At 46.2% G+C, this 21,107-nt stretch overlaps 1 protein-coding gene across 2 annotated transcripts in view; it reads left to right on the top strand.

Moving 5' to 3' along the window:
- Positions 1–243: 243 nt before the first annotated feature.
- erbb3a (erb-b2 receptor tyrosine kinase 3a) overlaps positions 244–21,107 on the top strand; it is a 174,458-nt gene continuing 153,594 nt past the window's right edge. Inside the window, exon 1 of one of the 2 annotated variants that reach the window (XM_085972814.1) lies at positions 244–700. In XM_085972814.1, the coding sequence (XP_085828940.1) occupies positions 634–700 (67 nt within the window). In that variant the 5' untranslated portion in view covers positions 244–633. The remainder of the gene's footprint in view (positions 701–21,107) is intronic. The other variant, XM_085972815.1, reaches the window with a different exon arrangement.

The following is a 21,107-nucleotide window of genomic DNA, read 5'->3' as shown; positions in this document are numbered from 1 at the left end:
CAAAATGAAATCAGGTTATTCATGAATCCTGCAATGACTCCCACTCATTTCATTTAATCTTTATATTGAAATATTATTTTAATTGAGATTATCTTATTTTCTTGCGCCCCTGACACTTATAAATCAGCCCTGCACACTGAGCAATTTGCTGTAAAGTGACTTGATAAACTGGACAACTCAAATTTTAGAAAGGGTAATTCACAAAATGAGCTAAAATAGGAACTATTTAAACACTCCCCGTGTTTCTTCAGAATACCGCCAGATTCGTTCTTTAAATCCAGTCTATTTCCGTCTCCAATCCCTCAGATGTGTTAAAATACGATCGACAACTTTGTGCTGCAGTTTCACACCTTCCCGATGATGCGATTGGCTGCAGAAGGCTGGAGACCAGCCAATCCCATGTGTCATATCAGCTCAGTGTAATTGACAGTACTCAGCGTGAAACTGGCGAGAGCGGGTTGCACGAGCTTCAACTCAAGGAGTGGGAATGAGAAACTTTGACTGAAAACATTTCTCGAAGTTTTCAAAACTCTGGAATCCGATGATCTAATTGTTTCTTTCAAAAAAAATCCAAGTCATGGAAATAATTTCCTAGAAGGAAATCACAAGGACGAGCGCAATTTGGGAAAGAAGATGACCAGTTTGCAGGTGTTGGGAATATACTTGCTGTGGACTGTAAATGGTGTTTCCTCACAGTCAGGTAGGTGGAGTCGACCCTCTGCTTTAAAAAAAATGTCTTTTAATGTACAAAAGTGATTTGTCTGTAAGTCTTTCAGGTCAAACGAACTTGGTGGGTTCTTGCAGCAGTGACTGTTGGAACTTGTCGTTTTGAAAAGAAAAATCAGATGAGAGCTTTTTCTTTCCAAGACGGAAACTGGGAGTTATAAAAACCTGTTTGTTTAAGGTTTTTCTTTGCGCAATCATGTAACGATAAACTGCTTGGTGGGAGTGTCTGGGGCCGGCAGAAGCTTCCTGTCGGCTGGCAGTTAACGCGTTAACAGGTTGTAAACCCAGGTTAATGGGCAGCTAGTGCTGGGCGAGTGCAAAGTGCGTGCGTGAGCTGCTCACAGGTCGCTGGTGAACGGGGCCAAGCTTTAGACTTTACACTTAAGCAGACTTCAGGCTGTGATTTTTCAAATCAGAAATCAGAGTCAAGACATCGTGGGAGGCTGGGAGTTTCACCGTGTTGGACACAGCGCGTGTTTAATTATTCAGAGTTTTACTCATTTGACCTTTTAGGTGACTAGACTGATGATAAAGACGGGTCCAGCGCAACTTTCATTAAAAAGCCATTCCCCTTGATCTTTAGTGTCAGTTTGGCTCTTCAAGTCCAGAGGCACTTTTACACTTGGTGCTCCTGTAGGTGAGAGAGTGACATCCAGTTGCCAACTTTCCCACCTTGCGTGGCCAGAATCCCCCCTTTATTCTCGATCCACAGTTTCAGGGGGTCTCTCACGCCAGTGGGAGGAGGGAACTCAGGGGTCTGTTAACACTACGAAGTGCAGGCCCCCCAGAGGAACATGGGGGATCCTCCCTGGATCAATACAGTGCCTGCTGCTTTTGGAGTGTGCCAAGATCTGCGCTCAGGACACTTGACTGCAACCTGCAGGTGAACTTGTGATTCAGCAAGAGTGACTGTCAACCTCCGTGAATCCTGGCACGTTTGCACTCTGGCTGCAAGGAGCCCCCGTGCATCAGGAGCTGACGTTACAGAGTCGTAATTAAAAAAAAAAAAATTGCAAACACATCTACAGATTATCTGAGCATTTTATCTCATTGTTTGGGGCGTCTTGCTGTTTGCAAATTGGCTCCTGTGTACTTTGCACTTCCAAGCAATTCACTACATGTGATAAGGTGCTATATAGATGCAAATCTTTCTGCATTAAACTAAAAGAACAATGTCTCCACTTATTCACTTATCTGTCTTTGAACTATTTTCCCCTAAGAATGTCAGTAATTCCCATTGATTTTCATAGAATCATAGACATTTACAGCACAGAAGGAGGCCATTCGGCCCATCGTGTCCGTGTCGGCCGACAAAGAGCTCTCCAGCCTAATCCCACTGTCCAGCTCTTGGTCCGTAGCCCTGTAGGTTACGGCACTTCAAGTGTATATCCAAGTACTTTTTAAATGTGATGAGGGTTTCTGCTTCGACCACCCTTTCAGGCAGTGAGTTCCAGACCCCCACCACCCTCTGGGTGAAAAAATTCTCCTCAAATCCCCTCTAATCCTTCTACCAATTACTTTAAATCTATGCCCCCTGGTTATTGACCTATCTGCTGAGGGAAATAGGTCCTTCCTATCCACTCTATCTAGACCCCTCATAATTTTATACACCTCAATTAGATGCCCCCCTCAGCCTCCTCTGTTCCAAAGAAAACAAACCCAGCCTGTCCAATCTTTCCTCATAGCTAAAATTCCCCAGCCCAGGCAACATCCTCGTAAATCTCCTCTGCACCCCCTCTAGTGCAATCACATCCTTCCTGTAATATGGTGACCAGAACTGCACGCAGTATTCTAGCTGTGGCCTAACTAGTGTTTTATACAGTTTAAGCATAACCTCCCTGCTCTTATATTCTATGCCTCGGCTAATAAAGGCAAGCATTCCGTATGTCTTCTTAACCACCTTATCTACCTGTCCTGCTACCTTCAGGGATCTGTGGACATGCACTCCAAGGTCCTTTTGTTCCTCTACACTACTCAGTGTCCTACCATTTAATGTGTATTCCCTTTCCTTGTTAGCCCTCTCCAAATGCATTACCTCACACTTCTCCGGATTGAATTCCATTTGCCACTTTTCTGCCCATCTGACCAGTCCATTGATATCTTCCTACAATCTACAGCTTTCTTCCTCATTATCAACCACACGGCCAATTTTTGTATCATCTGCAAACTTCTCAAACATGAAGTCTAAATCATTGATATATACCACAAAAAACAGGACCCAGTGCTGAGCCCCGCGGAACCCCACTGGAAACAGCCTTCCAGTCACAAAAACACTCGTCGACCATTACCCTCTGCTTCCTGCCACTGAGCCAATTTTAGATCCAACATGGCACTTTTCCTTCGATCCCATGGGCTTTTACTTTTCTGACCAGTCTGCCATGTGGAACCTTGTCAAAAGCCTCGCTAAAATCCATGTAGATTACGTCAAACGTGGTACCTTCATCGGCCCTCCTTGTTACCTCCTCAAAATCAATCAAGTTAGTCAGACACGACCTTCCCTTAACAAATCCACACTGACTGTCCTTGATTAATCCGTGCCTTTCTAAATGACAATTAATACTGACCCTCAGAATTTTTTCCAGTAATTTGCCCACCACCAAGGTTAGGCTGACTGGCCTATGTTAGGATTTCTCCAGTCAAGCTTCCCACTGAAACGGCCCTAATCAAAAGTCATCAATGACATCCTCTGTGACTGTGGCTTTAGGATATTTTTCTATGTTAAAGGCACTATATAAATGCATGTTGTTGTTTCTCTTCCCCTCCCCTTAGCAGTTGTTTCTTTATCTTGTATTTTATAAAGGCAGTGTCTCTTTACGTACTATGCATATGGGATGTGACTTGGCTCAGCAGTAAATCCTGCCGCTTTCTGCACTTGCCATGTGTCGCGCAATTTGCTCTTCAATACCACAGTTTTGCATAAAACTCTTGGAGGCAGTAAAAATAAGGTTTCAGCGTGGAGAGTGATAACAAATCACCTGCCCAAACGATGTCAAATCACACATAGGAATGATTTTGTACTATTTAAAAATCATTACACAATGGAGAAATTGGTTTCAGCCTTTTCTCTGGAGAAGAATCTTTAACTAATTGAACTGCCCTTATACACTTGCCAAACGTTCAGATTTAATATCAGACGATGAGCATTTGGTTGGGGGCCTGTGACCTCTCTGCCCTGGGTGACATGCAGTACAATGAAGCTTTTTAATGGTCTCTTTGGTGCATTTAATTTTCAAGCTCTACTTTCTCCTTGGAGCAGCTTTCTCTGATGCTGCAGTCTATCTGTGATGCAGTGTCATCCTCCTGAGTTCAGATTCCCGAGTCCAGTTAGTTAAGCACAATCTATTTTGCTTCCTGACTCCTTACACATCCCTTGTTTCTTTAGTGAAGTTGAATTGTTTAATGAGGCAATAAAATAATGTAAGTTTTTTTTTAAAGTTTCCCTAGGTTGTTTTTTATTCGTTCGTGGGATGTGGGTGTCGCTGGCAAGGCCAGCATTTACTGCCCCTCCCTAGTTGCCCCTTGAGAAGGTGGTGGTGAGCCGCCTTCTTGAACCGCTGCAGTCCGTGTGGCGAAGGTACTCCCACAGTGCTGTTAGGGAGGGAGTTCCAGGATTTTGACCCAGTGACGATGAAGGATCAGCGATATACTTCCAAGTCAGGATGGTGTGTGACTTGGAGGGGAACTTGGAGGTGGTGGTGTTCCCATGCACCTGCTGCCCTTGTCCTTCTAGGTGGAAGAGGTCGCGGGTTTGGGAGGTGCTGCCGAAGAAGCCTTGGCGAGTTGCTGCAGTGCATCTTGTAGATGGTACACACTGCAGCCACGGTACGCCGGTGGTGGAGGGAGTGAATGTTTAATGTGGTGGATGGGGTGCCAATCAAGCGGGCTGCTTTGTCCTGGATGGTGTCAAGTTTGTTGAGTGTTGTTGGAGCTGCACTCATCTAGGCAAGTGGAGAGTATTCCATCACACTCCTTACTTGTGCCTTGTAGATGATGCAAAGCCTTTGGGGAGTCAGGCGGTGAGACACTTGCCGCAGAATACCCAGCCTCTGACCTGCTCTTGTTGCCACGGTATTTATGTGGCTGGTCCAGATAAGTTTCTGGTCAATGGTGACCCCCAGAATGTTGATGGTGGGAGATTCGGCGATGGTAATGCCGTTGAATGTCAAGGGGCGGTGGTTAGGGTCTTGTTTGTTGGAGATAGTCATTGCCTGGCACTTGTGTGGCGTGAATGTTACCTGCCACTTATCAGCCCAAGATTGAATGTCATCCAGGTCTTGTTGCATGTGGGCATGGACTGCTTCATTATCTGAGGAGTTGCGAATGGCACTGAACACTGTGCAGTCATCAGCGAACATCCCCACTTCTGACCTTATGATGGAGGAAAGGTCATTGATGAAGCAGCTGAAGATGGTTGGGCCTAGGACACTGCCCTGAGGAACTCCTGCAGCGATGTCCTGGGGCTGAGATGAGTGACTTCCTACCACCACAACCATCTTCCTTTGCAGTTAAGTTCCAGTAGGTCCTTTTAGACTCTCTTGCTCAATAGATCTACTAAAGCCCTCTATCAGAAGCTAAAAGAGCCATTTAGCAGATTTATTGAGCCCCCCCCCCCCCCCCCCCTACAGTCTCTAAAGGGCAGTTCAGTATGTGTCTTCAATCTCGAGCGGAAGTTGCACCCAAGAGCTCAGTGTGGAACTGAGTTGTACAGACCGGGAGGTCCCAGACTGTAAGGAGTTAGCTGATTTAAGCCCAGACAGCTGTTGGGGAGCTCGAGTCAGCATGTACAGTCCATGACAATTGAGATGGGGAAAAGCCAGAGATCCTGCTCCTGATTGCTACTCAGTCGCTCTGGCTGGAAAATGTGCGTGTGCCTGGACATTGAGTGAAAATAGGGTTAAGCTTGTCTGTGAGGCTCCCTCTGCCCTTTGATTAAATAGCCTCGTTGTCTAATCTCACATGTGAAGAATGGTCGCTTGGGTTGGGACTGTCCGCGCCCATGGAACTGCACTCCAGCGAGTGTCAGCCCCTTCCAGAGAGAAGGGAGAAAATTGGAAACAACAACTTCTGTTTCAGGGAAGACAAGTGGTTAATTTCAGCATCTTTTGACCATTTTCCCACAAAAGGCTTTAGGAAAAGAGTTACTTTAAATGTGCTTTAAAGCATAGCGCATTCATGCAAGTTTTAAACAAAACGTTTGAGCCGAGAGCTGGTTAAGATGTTTATGAGCTAGTTTTGATGCTGTTTCCTCATAGATTGTAAATAATAGGCAATTTGTTAGCTTGTCTTGGTAATCGATAAACACTTCACACCCATTGTGTTGGGGAGTTACTGGTCCTGCGCTTTGGTAAGCCTTTCCTTTTGGGTTGTGAAGAGCAGTCGGTAAAACAAGCAGGTTTCTTTTCAAAATAGAATGTTGCAAGGCAGTCTGACAATAAAGGCTATGAGAAGGTTGTTTAAATCAAGTAAGATGACGATTATGGGGAAGTGTGGCGTGTTCTTTATTTTGTATTGACTATGCAAGGATGTGCTGTTTGAATTAAAGTGAATCTGAGCATAACTTCTGTTCATCCTCCTGTGAAATAAAGCACCTTATATCAATTTGTATTGTGCCTTGTCTCATCAAGTGTTTGCTCAGTCTGCATGTGAAGAGATTGAAGAAGCACCCATTTGAAAGACCCAATTATCTAGTTCAGGTCACAAGGAGGTAATGTTATTACGCCCTGGGTTACACTATTGTACAAGTAGATATAGAGCAGGGCGAGTCAACTCCCACAAGGTTAAGATGCTCGGACCACTTCCGAGAGTGACTGGTGCCACTGACCTGAGAAGGTATCTACAGCAGACTTAAATTTCTAACAAAGTAAATGAAAAAAAGAAAGACCTTGGGGGAGAAATTGGGTGGAGCCGCAAACGGGGCGCCAAGCTCGCCTGGGCGCCGGATTTAGCGCAGCGTTTGGAGCAGCAGCGATCGCCGGAAATTCAGCTTGAGCGCCCCAAGAGGGACACGGGGTGAGGCTCGAGGCGCTCTGCGTCCCTCTTGGGGCACTGAAACTGAATATCGCAGCGCAACGTGCCGCAGCGCCACACACTGCGGCACGGCGCGCTGCGGTACTGCAGGCCTTCCTCCCATTCTTAAGGGGGAGGGGCCTGCACCAGCGCGATGAGCGATCGCGAGTGCCGGCAAAAGAGCCCGGCACCAAGGAGAAGTGCCGGGCTCTCGGAAAACAGCCGGCACTGCCGCGGTGGGAGATCAGGAGGCCGGGGACGGAGGTGCTGGCAGGCGGCCGCCGAAAAAAACGGCCGCCACGCACCTCCACCTTAATTTGCATTTGCGCCACTGCCGCCACAGGTAGGCCCCGTGAACTGGGTGCGATTAGCGAGCAGCGCTACAGAGGCGGTCGCTGCCAAATATCGCGATCGGGGCGCTGCGCACACCGATGACATCATCGGTGGTGGCGCAGCGCAACAGGCTAACGCCGCCAATAGCGTCCCAGCTAAATATCGCGGGAGGTGCGGCCAGTGGCGCTAAAGCCACTGAGTGCCCTCTTTAGGCGCTAACTGGTGGCGCAGCCCACCAAATTTCTCCCCCCTTGTATTTATACAGTGCCTTTCACAACCTCAGGATGTCTCCAAGTGCTTCAAAGCCATTTAAGTATTTTTGAATTGTAGGCGTGTTGCGTGTGAGCCTAATTTGTGCAAAACCAGCTCCCACAGCAATGAGATAAATGACATGACCATCTGTTTTAATGATGGTGGTTGAGAAATAAATACTGGCCAGGACACCGGGTGAATTTCTTGCTCTTCTTCGAATCGTGCCATTGCAACAGTGACTCCACTTCAAAAGTACTTGATTGGCTGTAAAGCGCTTTGAGACGTCCGGTGGTCGTGAAAGGCGCTATAGAAATGCAAGTCTTTCTTTCTTTCTTCTTCTATGGGAACTTTTACATCCACTTGCGAGGGCAGGAGGGGTCTTGGTTTAATATCTAATTCGAAAGATGATGCCTTTGACAGTCCAGTACTCCCTCAATGAATTGTCAGCCTAGGTTAAGTGCTCAGGTCCTGCAATGGGGCTTGAAACCACAGCCATCTGATATCAAAGGCAAGAGTGCTACCCACTGAGCCACGACAGGGCAGCACGGTGGCATGGTTAGCACTGTTGCCTCACAGCGCCAGGGACCCGGGTTCAAATCCGGCCTCGGGTGACTGTCTGTGTGGAGTTTGCACATTCTCCCCGTGTTTGCGTGGGTTTCCTCCGGGTGCTCCGGTTTCCTCCCACAGTCCAAAGATGTGCGGGTTAGGTTGATTGGCTATGATAAATTGACCCTTAGTGTTAGGGGGGATTAAATATGTGGGGTTACAGGGTTACGGGGATAGGGCTTGTGTGGGATGGCTGTCGGTGTAGGGACCGGGTGCTAGGGTTTGGATGATCAGCCATGATCTCGTTGAATGGCGGAGCAGGCTCGAAGGGCCGAATGGCCTACTCCTGCTCCTAGTTTCTATGACAGACACCTCGGGGACCTTCCCCAGCCAAGTCTCACTACAGACAAGTGTTAATCTTAGTTATTTGTTTGTTTCCTTTCAGTAGTCTAGCTCTTTATGGAAGTAAACACTGATCACAACAAGAGAAGATTTATCCTTTTCAATATTTATCATTGGCAGATATGAAGATAGAGACAGGAATAGGCCATTCAGCCCCTCAAGCCTGTTCCGTCATTCAATGAGATCATGGCTGATCTGCGACCTAACTCCATCTATCCGCCTTTGCCCCGTATCCCTTAATACCTCTGGTCAACAAAATTCTATCAATCTCAGATTTAAAATTAACAATTGATCTACCATCAATTGCCGTTTGCGGAAGAGAGTTCCAAACTTCTACCACCCTTTGTGTGTAGAAGTGTTTCCTAATTTCATTCCTGAAAGGTCTGGCTCTAATTTTTAGACTGTGCCCCCTAGTCCTAGACTCCCCAACCAGCGGAAATAGTTTCTCTCTATCAACCCTATCTGTTCCCCTTAGAGATGTGCTGAAATTTTGCTCGGTGATGGTGTGTAATTGTTTGACACTGGTGAATAGTATGGGCGGAACATCACCTTTGGTTTCAAAGTGTAACCACATTTTCTTACAGCCATTCACATCAATGAAATATTGAGAGTGGAATTATAATCAAAAAGAGACAGACCACAAATGAGCCTGTATTTATTTTGAAGAGTTACATACATTGCTCACCTAATCTATGTAGTTAGTGGCTGCTCCACGCAGACACGGAAGGTCACAGGTCCGATGACCTGCTTTGTATTGCAGGTGGGGTGGCAGTCGGGGGTGCGACAATTAGCTTCAGCGGAAAAAAAGACGAGCTAGGATTCTTGCTCCTTCTTCTTATCTGCTGGACGCGCACGTGTGGAGATCGGGCGAGGACAGGATTGGTCACTGCCAGGCCACCTTGCCGAACTACTCCCACCCAGGGCGTCTGCCAACGTCCCTGTCTTTTGTCTGGCCGCCTGTCAGTGCACAAGAGCAGCACAGTGGAAAAACATCATCTAAACACTGACCATCTTCAGCACGTGCAATTTAAAATGATCAGGTGTATTGTTTGAAAATTTATCATCCCTTGGATGTGATATGTTCTATTATAATCCGCCATTCACATTCAGCTTATTGCCTGCTGCATTGATGTGCGAGGAATCCCCTTCGCTTCTACATTCACCAGTTTCCATTTCAAGTTGGCACCCTGTTTAATTTGTCACGATGGGAAGAAAGAGCTTTGTACAATAGTTTGCTGATAGACTGGGATTGTTATGGGGGTCATTGCCTGAAAGAGGAGGTTTTGCATTATGTATTCTCACACTCCTACAATGCCGGTTTAATTTGAGGGATTGGTAAATCCGGATGCAACATTATCTAAAGAGGACTCTCTGTTTGGGACCTGCACCTGAATATGTGCGCGCTGACTCATTGCACTAATCTGTTTATCTACATCATTGTTGAGAAGGTAAACAAGACCGAGGAACAGGTGTACAACCAACAAAGACCCAGCCTCGCAGAGCGCCGAGCTGAGCCAAGGCTGTTTGCCCTTTCAGCTACAGATAACTTGACTGGGGCATGAGAACCCAATTCGTAAGCCAAGTGACTGTGACATTCTTAGAATCAAATTCACACACATTGGCACAGCGAATAGATTGTATGAAAATGTGGGGATTGATGTAGATGTACCATAGTACAGCACTTTATACACATTCCACCCAATGAGTATTATAGGAAACTCGTTTAAACGGCACCTAAATATCCGGAATTCTCTATTAACCGGCAAAGTTCATACTCCGAAAACAACACCTCAATAACCGGAAATGTTGCCGAGTCCGAGTCTCCCGCGGTGGCCGAGTTAGTCAGTGGGGATAGTTCTCCAAACTGCCAATACTCGACTTCTTGGCGCTGTCGGAAGTCCGAACACCTCAATAACAGGAGTCGGACTCTCCCGCGCTGCCGGGAGTCTCTTCCGATCCGCCATTTTTCTGTTTACTGTATAAGTTTTGTTTTACTGTTAAATAATTAAAGAGTTATGGATTACCCTCAACTGGCAGTACTGTACTTAATCAAGCATCTTCCACCATCCATTTAACACAACATTCTGTAGGTGAGTACTCAATTACAGTATACTGCATATTTCTTGATTTTTTAAATTTTTGTTTGTTAAAAATAGCCTCGGTAGATAACCCTCTCCGTCATCCGGAATTTTTGATCAACCGGCACCATCCCGGTCCCGTCGGTGCCGGATACCAAAGAGTTTCCTGTACTGTTGTATATTTGCTGATCATGGTCTGAGATCCTCTCCCTCTACACCAGCCTCTTTTACTGATTCTCATCCCTCCGTATCTGTTAGGTTCACTCTGTGGTGTCAGCTGTGGCTCAGTGGGTTGCAGCCTCGCTTCTGGGGCAGAAGGTTGTGGGTTCAAGTCTCACTCCAGAGACTGGAGTACAAAAATCTAGGCCGATACTCCAGTGCAGTGCTGAGGGAGCGCTGCACTGTCGGAGGTGCCGTCTTTTGAACGTCAGGTGGACGTAAAAGATCCCATGGCACTATTTCGAAGAAGAGCAGGGGAGTTCTCCCCAGTGCCCTCAATCAACATCACTAAAACAGATTATCGGGTCATTATCACATTGCTGTTTGTGGAATCTTGCTGTGCGCAAATTGGCTGCCGCGTTTCCTACATTATAACAGTGACTACACTCCAAAAAGTACTTCATTGGCTGTAAAGCGCTTAGGGACGTCCTGAGGTCGTGAAAGGCGCTATAGAAATGCAAGTCTTTTTTTTCTTTGAAAAGTGCATGTGTCTTGGTTCCAAAATGAATGAATATAGGGTCCTAAAGAAGGAAGATATCATCTTTTGGGATTATGTGCCCAACAAGGCAGAAGAGCTATTTTTTTGAGAACAGGACATTGTGGGTTAAGGACATCGGGAGGTCCCACCCAGGCCGCTCACCGGTATCTCAACGGAGGAATCTGTGCGTGCATGAAAATCTGAACGGGCCGCGCAGCCACTTAAAGGGACCGAGCATGAAAAAAAACAATTAGAGGGAACGCTGGTGAGAATCCTCTTTCTCATATTACAGGGAGAGGGTTTATAGCGAGAAGATTTAGTCCGAGTCATTGAGACGTAATACTATTTTTGTAATTTTTTTCTTTTTGGCAAGTATATCCAGCCCATATCTGACCCTAGATTCTGCCGACTGGGTGCAGGAAAAGCTTGCTGGGTTATCTGTGGCTGTGAGTGCCTGTAAGTAACGTGTTTAACATTGATGCCATTCACGGAATATTATCTGTGGTCGCTGTAGCTGTGTGCAGTGCATGACCTCACCCTGCTATTTGGGTTGGGCCAGAATCCAAGGGCCCAGAGCTAAGATTGTGAGAAAATACTTCTCGCTTTAACGACTGGCAGTGCAGAACAATTGTACAGGCTGTGTTTAAGAGTTTAGTTTAAATCCCATTATGTTTAGTCTTTTGTCGTGTTACATGAAGAGCTTTTTTTGAACCGGGAGATCAAAGTATATTTCACTCAGTTGCTCTGGATTGGTGTTACTTTAAATCTGTCTAGGGGGTGAGGTGGTTTGTGGACATCATCGATACTGTGATTGATCTGCCAGACCCAGTAACCCTGAGTGGAGACTGCCGAGCTCTTTCTCTGGGGTCACCTTTGGCGCTTCTGTCGTGGGGCAGGTTCCCAAGTCTCAATAGCTAAAACCACCTCCTTTATCCCGACGACAGAATCATAGATCCAATCAAATTCTGAAGTCGCCTTGGTGAGAACGTGCTGTATCTTCACCACCATCCTCAACACCTTCACCACACGGACTGCAGCGGTTCAAGAAGGCGGCTCACCACCACCTTCTCCAGAGCAATTAGGGATGGGCAGTAAATGCTGGCCTTGCCAGCGACGCCCACATCCCAAGAATGAATTTTTTAAAATCTACTATTCCGTGTCCCTAAAACAGTGGTGCTCATAATATTGGCAGGGAGCCACTTATGGTGTCCTGCCCTCGACCTGTGACCCCCAAGTAGACTTGCTGCTGCACGTGGCTCTCGATCTGCAGTCATGGCCTGCACAGACATGGCAAATTGATCGAGCCAAAGTTCAGTGCTGTTTCCTCTTCAGAAAAAGAGGCAGGTGATTGCTATGAGGAAATGGGGACTGTTGGGAGGCTATTTGATCACAATCCAGCCTTGCTTGACATGGACACCTCCAGCAGGCGTCATTGGATAGTGATCAGGAGTGACCAATTTCCTCATCCCGAACCCGATAATTGTTCTGTCTTTATCACTGCCCCAGCTGAGGTCAGCTCACTCGGCACAAGACAATGGCAATTGATACTAGATCAATTGTTAATTTGAAATCTGAGATTGAGAGCTTTTTGTTAACCAAAGGTATTAAGGGATATGGGGCAAAGGCGGGTAGATGGAGTTCGGTCGCAGATCAGCCATGATCTCACTGAATGGCGGAACAGGCTCGAGGGGCTGAATGGCCTCCTCTTGTCCCCATGTTCCAAGGATTAAACCAGGGATGTTCATAGTCTGTAGGACTCAGCTAGTCACTAGAGAAACCCGCTGAGGCCCCAAGGAAAGCATTAGCAGGCAGGCTTATCGCAGCTTCCATACAGTAAGTGAGAGGGCTCCATTAAAATAGATCCTATAGTTTTATTTTTCGATCTTCGCCTGTGGAGAAATGCTTGCAATCCACTTGGCAACTGGCCACAAAGGCAGGATTGAAATAAGCAGCTCACTCTGTGGGGGTGGGGGGATGTCACAGGCATAGACCCACAAGCCATCACTCTGTTTTGTAGTTTCTCTGCAAGTTCTCCCCGGAAAAGACAATGGTTGGGACTGTGGCTCATTACAAAAAGTTACTGAGTGAAACCACCCCAGAGACTGGTGCTGCAGTGACTCAGAAACCATCAAAACCTTTGGGGGGGGGGAGGGGGGGGGAAGGGGCAGTCAATTGAAGCGGTATCTTCACAATCTAAATATCACGGGTTCACATACAGCCCATCACTCCAATACCCCGGCCTCCCCCATGACCTCCCTAAACAGAGATTAAGTTTGTTCTGTTTTATCCAGCTACAACACACCTGTTTGCAGTTTTCTTTCTCAGAAGTGCCAATGTTCAGTTTGTACTTGTGTATTTGTGCTTAAGAATGTGTCACAATCCAAATAAAAGGTTGTATTGGAGGAAGCTTCCTTGTACGTGGAATTGTGCAACATCTTAACAGTGATTAACTATTGAAGGACTGGTGGCCAATTTCAAAATGATACAATGTTGTTCGCTGAAAATGGCGAATTCGACCCTTTTTTCATTATTTGCTCTCGGGATGGGGGTATCACTGGCAAAGCTGGCTTTTATTGCCCATCCTGAGTTGCCCTGAGAAGCTGGTGGTGGGCCATAGTCTGCCACCAATGCAGTTTTTATGCTGATGTCGGGTAGGGAATTCCTGGGAATTAACCCATCGACGATGAAGGCACGGGCGATATGTGTCCAAGTCAGAATGCTGTGTGACTTGGAGGTGACGGTGTTCCCACGACAATGCTGCTCTTGTCCTTCCCGGTAGTTTGGGGTTTGGGAGGTGCTGTCCGAAATAACTTTGGTGAGCTGCTGCAGTGCATCCTGTAGGTCGTACACACTGCAGACACAGTGGTGGATAAGGAGTGCAGTGGCTGGGGCACCGATCAAGCAGACTGCTCTGTCCTGGATGGTGTCAAGCTTATTCAGTGTTGTTGCAGCTGCACCCATCGCACTGCGGACTTGTGCCTTGTAGATGGTGGAGAAGCTTTGAAGGGTCATGAGGTGAGTCACTCGCCGCAGAATACCCAGCCTCTGACCTGCTCTTGTAGCCACGGTGTTGATGTGGTTGATCCAGTTAAGCATCTAGACAATGGTGACCCCCAAGATGTTGATGTCGGAGGGCTCCGTAATGGTGGTGTGTAATATTTCAACAAGATTCACAGGGGTCTCCTACAGCCACCAACCAGTTGAAGCTAGGACTGCTGGAGTGTGTTAGACCGGTGGGTTGGAAGACTTGAGTCTCCCTGGGTCTTGGTGCCTGCCACCGGTCTAACTGTGAAGGCAGCATGATCTTGATGACACCATGAAGTCATGTCATGATATTCTCAAGTATCTTATCCCTCTCCCCCAGATTTTGTATTGATTTTGAGCATCTTGCCATCACTAGTTATTGGCGTCATGATGAAATTACATTGGAGGATGGAGTTGGCCAATTTGTGATGGCCACTCCCTGCATCTGCTTCCCCTTTGACACTGGGTTGGGGGGAGCCGAGCCAGCTGATTGGGGTTTGTCCTGCTTGATGGGATCCATTCAGAATAAACCGGGCCCACATTTTAAAAAAATTGTGATTTCGCACCCCCCCTGATCCCTTAATGATAATAAGACTGTCATTTCTCATTTTATTCCTGGGCTTTGGCAGCTGCCTGTTTTGTTTCGACCTGAATGAAATTTAAAAAGTTGTTTTTGATGCAATGAATCGGATACTGAGCAAAACTGACTAATGCCTGAAAACGTAACTCAGGCTCTACATTCACAAAGGCACCGTGATTTCTTTTCTGCAGGAAACTCGTTTAAACGGCACCTAAATATCCGGAATTCTCTATTAACCGGCAAAATTCGCACTCCGAAAACAACACCTCAATAACCGGCAATGTTGCCGAGTCCGAGTCTCCCGCAGTGGCCGAGTTAGTCAGTGGGGGTAGTTCTCCAAACTGCCACTACTCGGCTTCTTGGCGCTGTCGGAAGTCCGAACACCTCAATAACAGGAGTCTGACTCTCCCGCGCTGCCGGGAGTACCCAATTACTGTATACTGCACATTTCTTGATGTTTTAAATTTTTGTTTGTTAAAAATAGCCTCGGTAGATAACCCTCTCCGTCATCCAGAATTTTTAATCAACCGGCACCATCCCGGTCCCGTCGGTGCCGGATACCAGAGAGTTTCCTGTATGTACTCCTAAGTGCCATGACACTGATTGTTTTGGCTGTGACTTGCAATGTTGTTCTTTTAGTTGAGTGCAGATTTATTCTTCATTAATAGCCAATAGCAATGAAACAATCAATAATCTTGGAAAAACCTGCCCAACTTGCTTTTCTGAAAATTCTATTTATGGTTCAACTGCTTTTTTTCTTCCCTCCACTTCCTCTTCCCCTTCGAGGGTGCCAAGTCATGCTGGGAGACTGTTCTCCAGGCACTGCCAGCCCTCTGATACTGACTCAAGTGGCCATTATTCACTTGTTAGTCTAGACAGTGAGTAGCGGGCTATTCAACAGTCGGGGCATCACAGTCAGGTCCCCAATCTTCTCCTCATCCACAATTTTCAATTAGGAATTGCTGGATTGTAATCGGCAGCAGAACCCATGGGACTTGAGCACAAAAATCTAGGCTGACACTCCAGTGCAGCACTGCCAGAGGTGCCGTCTTTCGGATGAGACGTTAAACCGAAGCCCCGTCTGCTCTCTCAGGTGGGCGTAAAAGATCCCATGGCATTATTTTGAAGAAGAGCAGGGGAATTCTCCCCGGTGTCCTGGGGCCAATATTTATCCCTCAATCAACATCACTAAAACAGATGATCTGGTCATTATCACATTGCTGTTTGTGGGAGCTTGCTGTGCACAAATTGGCTACCGCGTTTCCTACATTACAACAGTGACCACACTTCAAAAAGTACTTCATTGGCTGTAAAGCACTTTGGGATGTCCTGAGGCTGTGAAAGGCGCTATATAAATGCAAATTATAAGGATAAACCCAGCAACTACAGACCAGTCAGTTTAACCTTGGTAGTGGGGAAGCTTTTAGAAACGATAATCACGGACAAAATTAACAGTCACTTGGACAGGAGTGGATTAATTAAGGAAAGCCAGCACGGATTTAAGGCAAATCGTGTTTAACTTGATCGAGTCTTTTGATGAGGTAACAGAGAGGGTTGATGAGGGCAATGCGGTTGACATGGTGTACCTGGACTTCCAAAAGACATTGATAAAGTGCCACATAATAGGCTTGCCAGCAAAGTTGAAGCCCATAGAATAAAAGGGACAGTGGCAGCATGGATACGAAATTGGCTGAGTGACAGGAAACAGAGAGTAGTGGTGAACGGTTGTTTTTCGGACAGGAGGAAGGTATACAGTGGTGTTCCCCAGGGGTCAGTACTAGGATCACTGCTTTTCTTGATATTTATTAATGACTTGGACTTGGGTGTACAGGGCACAATTTCAAAATTTGCAGATGACACAAAACTTGGAAGTATAGTGAACTGTGGGGAGGAGAGTGATAGACTTCAAGAGGATGTAAACAGGCTGGTGGGATGGGCGGACACGTGGAAGATGAAATTTAATGCAGAAAAGTGCAAAGTGATACATTTTGGTAGAAAGAACAAGGAGAGGCAATATAAACTAAAGGGTAAAATTCTAAAGGGGGTGCATGAACAGAGAGACCTGGGGGTATATGTGCACAAACTGTTGAAGGTGGCAGGGCAGGTTGAGAAAGCAGTTAAAAAAGCTTATGGGATCCTGGGCTTCATAAATAGAGGCACAGAGTACAAAAGCAAGGAAGTTATGATGAACCTTTATAAAACACTGGTTCGGACTCAACTGGAGTATTGTGTCCAATTCTGGGCGCCGCACTTTAGGAAGGATGTGAAGGCCTGAGAGAGGGTGCAGAAAAGATTTACAAGAATGGTTCCAGGGATGAGGGACTTCAGTTACGTGGATAGACTGGAGAAGCTGGGGTTGTTCTCCTTAGAGCAGAGAAGGTTGAGAGGAGATTTGATAGAGGTGTTCAAAATCATGAGGGGTCTGGACAGGGTAGATAGAGAGAAACTGTTCCCATTGGCGGAAGGTTTGAGAACCAGAGAACACAGACTTAAGGTGATTGGCAAAAGAACCAAAGGCGACATGAGGAAAAACTTTTTTACTCAGCGAGTGGTTAGGATCTGGAATTCACTGCCTGAGAGGGCGGTGGAGGCAGATTCAATCGTGGCTTTCAAAAGGGAATTGGATAAGTACCTGAAGGAAAAAAATTTGCAGGGCTACGGGGAAAGGGCGGGGGAGTGGGACTAGCTGAAGTGCTCTTGCAGAGAGCCGGCACGGGCTCGACGGGCCGAATGGCCTCCCTCTGTGCTGTAACCACTCTATGATTTGTAAGTCTTTCTTTTCTGGTGGTCCCCATAGCCACATCAAGCAGAGCCACCGAGCCATTGGCGCGCTGATTGTGATCAGTTTAAAGGGGCTTTTGCAAGTGCGTGTCTGGTCTGTGGACTGCAGCAAACTATGTGGATTCCCTGACCAACCTTTGATCTGTCCCTGCATAATCCAAACCCTGACGTTTAATCTCTGTCCAAACCCGCAGCTTCTCCGTGCTCGGCACAATAACTGCTGTCAACATGTTGTTTAATTTCACCGAAGGGAAATCAACAACTGTTGCTGTGGTGACAATGGCCTTTCAATTACATGTCCAGCAGGAACCATCTTCACATGTGAAGTGAGCGTTTGGTGCATCTGCCTGTCCAAGCCCACAATTACTCTGAGGCAATGAACGAACCTCTGCTGCGTGAGGATTGGAGGGAAAAAAATCAATTATTAGTTACAGCAAATTTTGCAGTGCCAGTTAACATTTTGAAATGTTTTGCAGATTATTGAACATAAAGTGCATCCATAATCATAATCATAATCAACTTTATTGTCATTGTTAGTGCACAAGTGCAGTACAACGAAATGTAGGCTTGCAGCTCCCGAGAGTGTACATTTAGATTAAGACATTTAAACATTCAACATTCATTTGGCTTGTAATACATTAACATAAACATAACCATAATAAAGTGCACACATTTACAAACTCTGAGCTATTGAAAAGAAAGACTTGCATTTCTATAGCGCCTTTCACGACCACCGGACGTCCCAAATCGCTTTACAGCCAATGAAGTACTTTTTGGAGTGTAGTCACTGTTGTAATGTAGGAAATGCAGCAGCCAATTTGTGCACAGCAAGGTCCCACAAACAGCAATGTGATAATGACCAGATAATCTGTTTTTGTTATGTTGATTGAGGGATAAATATTGGCCAGGACACCGGGGAGAACTCCCCTGCTCTTCTTCAAAATAGTGGCCGTGGGATCTTTTACATCCACCTGAGAGCAGATGGGGCCTCGGTTTAACGTTTCACGCGAAAGATGGCACCTCCGACAGTGCAGCACTCCCTCAGTACTGCCCCTCCAACAGTGCGTGTGGTGTATGTGCCTTTAAGAGCAATTATGGTGTATGTGCCTTTAAGAGCCCCAGGTGTGCGTAATGCCGGTAATTGCCACTTGGGCTATATAAGCCTGTGTATTGTGTATATCCTTTAGAACCCCCCCCCAGACTTGCTTAGTAAATACCTATGAACCAACTCCTGTCTTCAGTGTCTTTATCTACACACGGACACTACAGTGGCGACAAAGTGGAAACGGACTTACCTGCAATTCGGCAGCACCTCAAGGACATCGATTCCTCCAGCGTCCAGAAGACTCAAGGAAGTAAGAGAAACTGTGGTTTCACCAGCTGGCCAAGCTGGTGACAGGTACTGCGCTAATCCTTCCTGGGCGTCAGGCTGGAGCTCCAGCGGCGGGCTCTACAGCTGAGACAGGCAGCGAAATCGGAGGCAAGCAATAACGGACTGGGAGGGTGCACTCGAGAGACGGCCGGCGCGGCAAGCAGGTCAGCGTTTAGACCTCCGTTGGGAACGAGTCTCCAACAGTGAATAAACGGAAACCACAGTAAAACAGCGTTGTTATCGGTAGCAGCGGCGGGAAAGCGCGGGAAGCGCCATATCGTTGCTACAGAGAGAAGAAAAAAAAGCGCGGGAAGCGCCATATCTTTTCTGAAATGCCTAAATCTGGTAATATTGAGGCTTTTGATGGCGAAATAGAAGATTGGACCACATACGTGGAAAGAGTAGAGGTTTATTGCACTGCAAATGGAATAACAGATGAAAAAAAAGCTTCAGTACTTCTGAACTTAATGGGCGCGAAGACATACGGGCTGTTATGAAATTTAATCACTCCAGCCAAACCAAAGGACAAGACTTTTAAAGAAATTGTTGATACCCTGCAGGAGAATTTAAACCCAACACCGCTGCTGATAGCGGAACGATTCAAGTTCTTCAAGAGAAATCAACACAAGAATGAAAGTAACGCTGATTACCTAACCGAATTAAGAAAGCTATCAAAGTACTGCCAATTCGGAGCAGGACTATCGGATTATCTTCGAGACAAATTTGTTTGCGGTCTCTTAAGTGAAGGAACACAAAAAAGACTGCTTTCTGAAAAAGATTTAACATTGGACAAAGCTTTCAGTATGGCTGTATCATACGAAGCAGCAGCAAAAGGAGCAGCAGAGATACAACAAGAGACACAGGACTTCGGCACCCATAAAATGACACAGGAGTTCGGAAGATGTTATCGCTGCGGCAGATCCACCCATAACCAGAGGGACTGCTGGTTCAAGGGCAAAGCATGCAGGCAATGTGGTAAGATTGGACACATTGCACGGGTATGCCAATCTGGACAAAATAAATCCACTGACAGAAAACAAAAAATCAATAAAGAAAAGTACAGGAAGGTACAAACGATGATGGACAATAGCTCCGAAGACCAGAATAGCGATAGCGACTCCGGAAACAAGAGACTAAGCTGTCTCAAATTACATAATGTACTTGCCAAAGAGGATTACCAAACCATTTGGGTTACCCTCACAATAGCAGGGTCCCCAGTTAAAATGGAGCTAGATACAGGATCAGCTCTAACCGTAATAAATCGACGAGATTACGAGAGGCTATTTTCGCATATACCTCTAAAAGACACATCCATTATCTTAAAAACATATACGGGGCAGAAAGTCTACCCCAAAGGAAAAATAAGGGTGCCTGTGGTATACAACGGCAAAGAAATACAAAAGTTGTATTTATACATTCTACAAGATGGTGGTCCACCGTTGTTGGGACGTGAATGGATAAGGAAGATACGTTTAGACTGGCACTCCATTCAGGCACTGACGGTGACCAGTAAGGGAAAAAAACAATGATGACATCATACCTGAACGATTAAAAGACATCTTGGCCAACGCCAAAGAAGTGTTTCAAGAGAAACTAGGAACCTTGAAAGGCATCACCGCCTCAATAAAAGTGGAAGATACAGCAATTCCAAAATTTTTTAAGGCAAGACCGGTGCCATACGCAATACGTCCGGCAGTCGAGGCAGAGCTGAAGAATTTGGAAAAGGCAGGCGTATTATCCAAAATAGATTGGAGCGAATGGGCAACACCCATCGTTCCAGTCATGAAAAAAACATTGAAAAATAACTGAGGAACAGAAAAAAATTCGCATCTGTGGGGACTTTAAGGTGACTGTAAACCCGGTCCTTCACACGGTACAGTATCCTCTTCCGAGGATAGAAGATATTTTCGCCTCACTATCCGGAGGGAAACGTTTCACAAAAATTGACTTGGCACAGGCATATCTACAGATGGAGGTTGAGGAGACCTCTAAAAAGTATCTCACAATAAACACACACAAAGGCCTGTACCAGTACAATCGACTGGTTTTTGGAATAGCATCAGCTCCAGCTATCTGGCAAAGAGCTATGGAGCAAGTCCTGCAAGGGATTCCGGGGACTCAATGCTACCTAGACGACATCCTTATAACAGGAGGAAACGACAACGAGCACCTTGCCAATTTGGAGCAGGTGCTCACTAGGCTGAAAGAACGGGGCCTACGAGCAAATCGCCCCAAGTGCGAATTTTTCCAAAATCAGATATCATATTGTGGCCACATAATTAATAAGGAAGGGTTGCATAAGTCACCTGA

This window comes from Somniosus microcephalus, chromosome 33 (assembly GCF_052327205.1).
Source record: "Somniosus microcephalus isolate GS21.2 chromosome 33, FLI_Smic_1.0, whole genome shotgun sequence".
NCBI classification, from domain to species: Eukaryota; Metazoa; Chordata; class Chondrichthyes; order Squaliformes; family Somniosidae; genus Somniosus; species Somniosus microcephalus.
The sequence above is the reverse complement of the archived record's forward strand: the minus strand, read 5'-3'. Positions and strand labels throughout refer to the sequence as shown.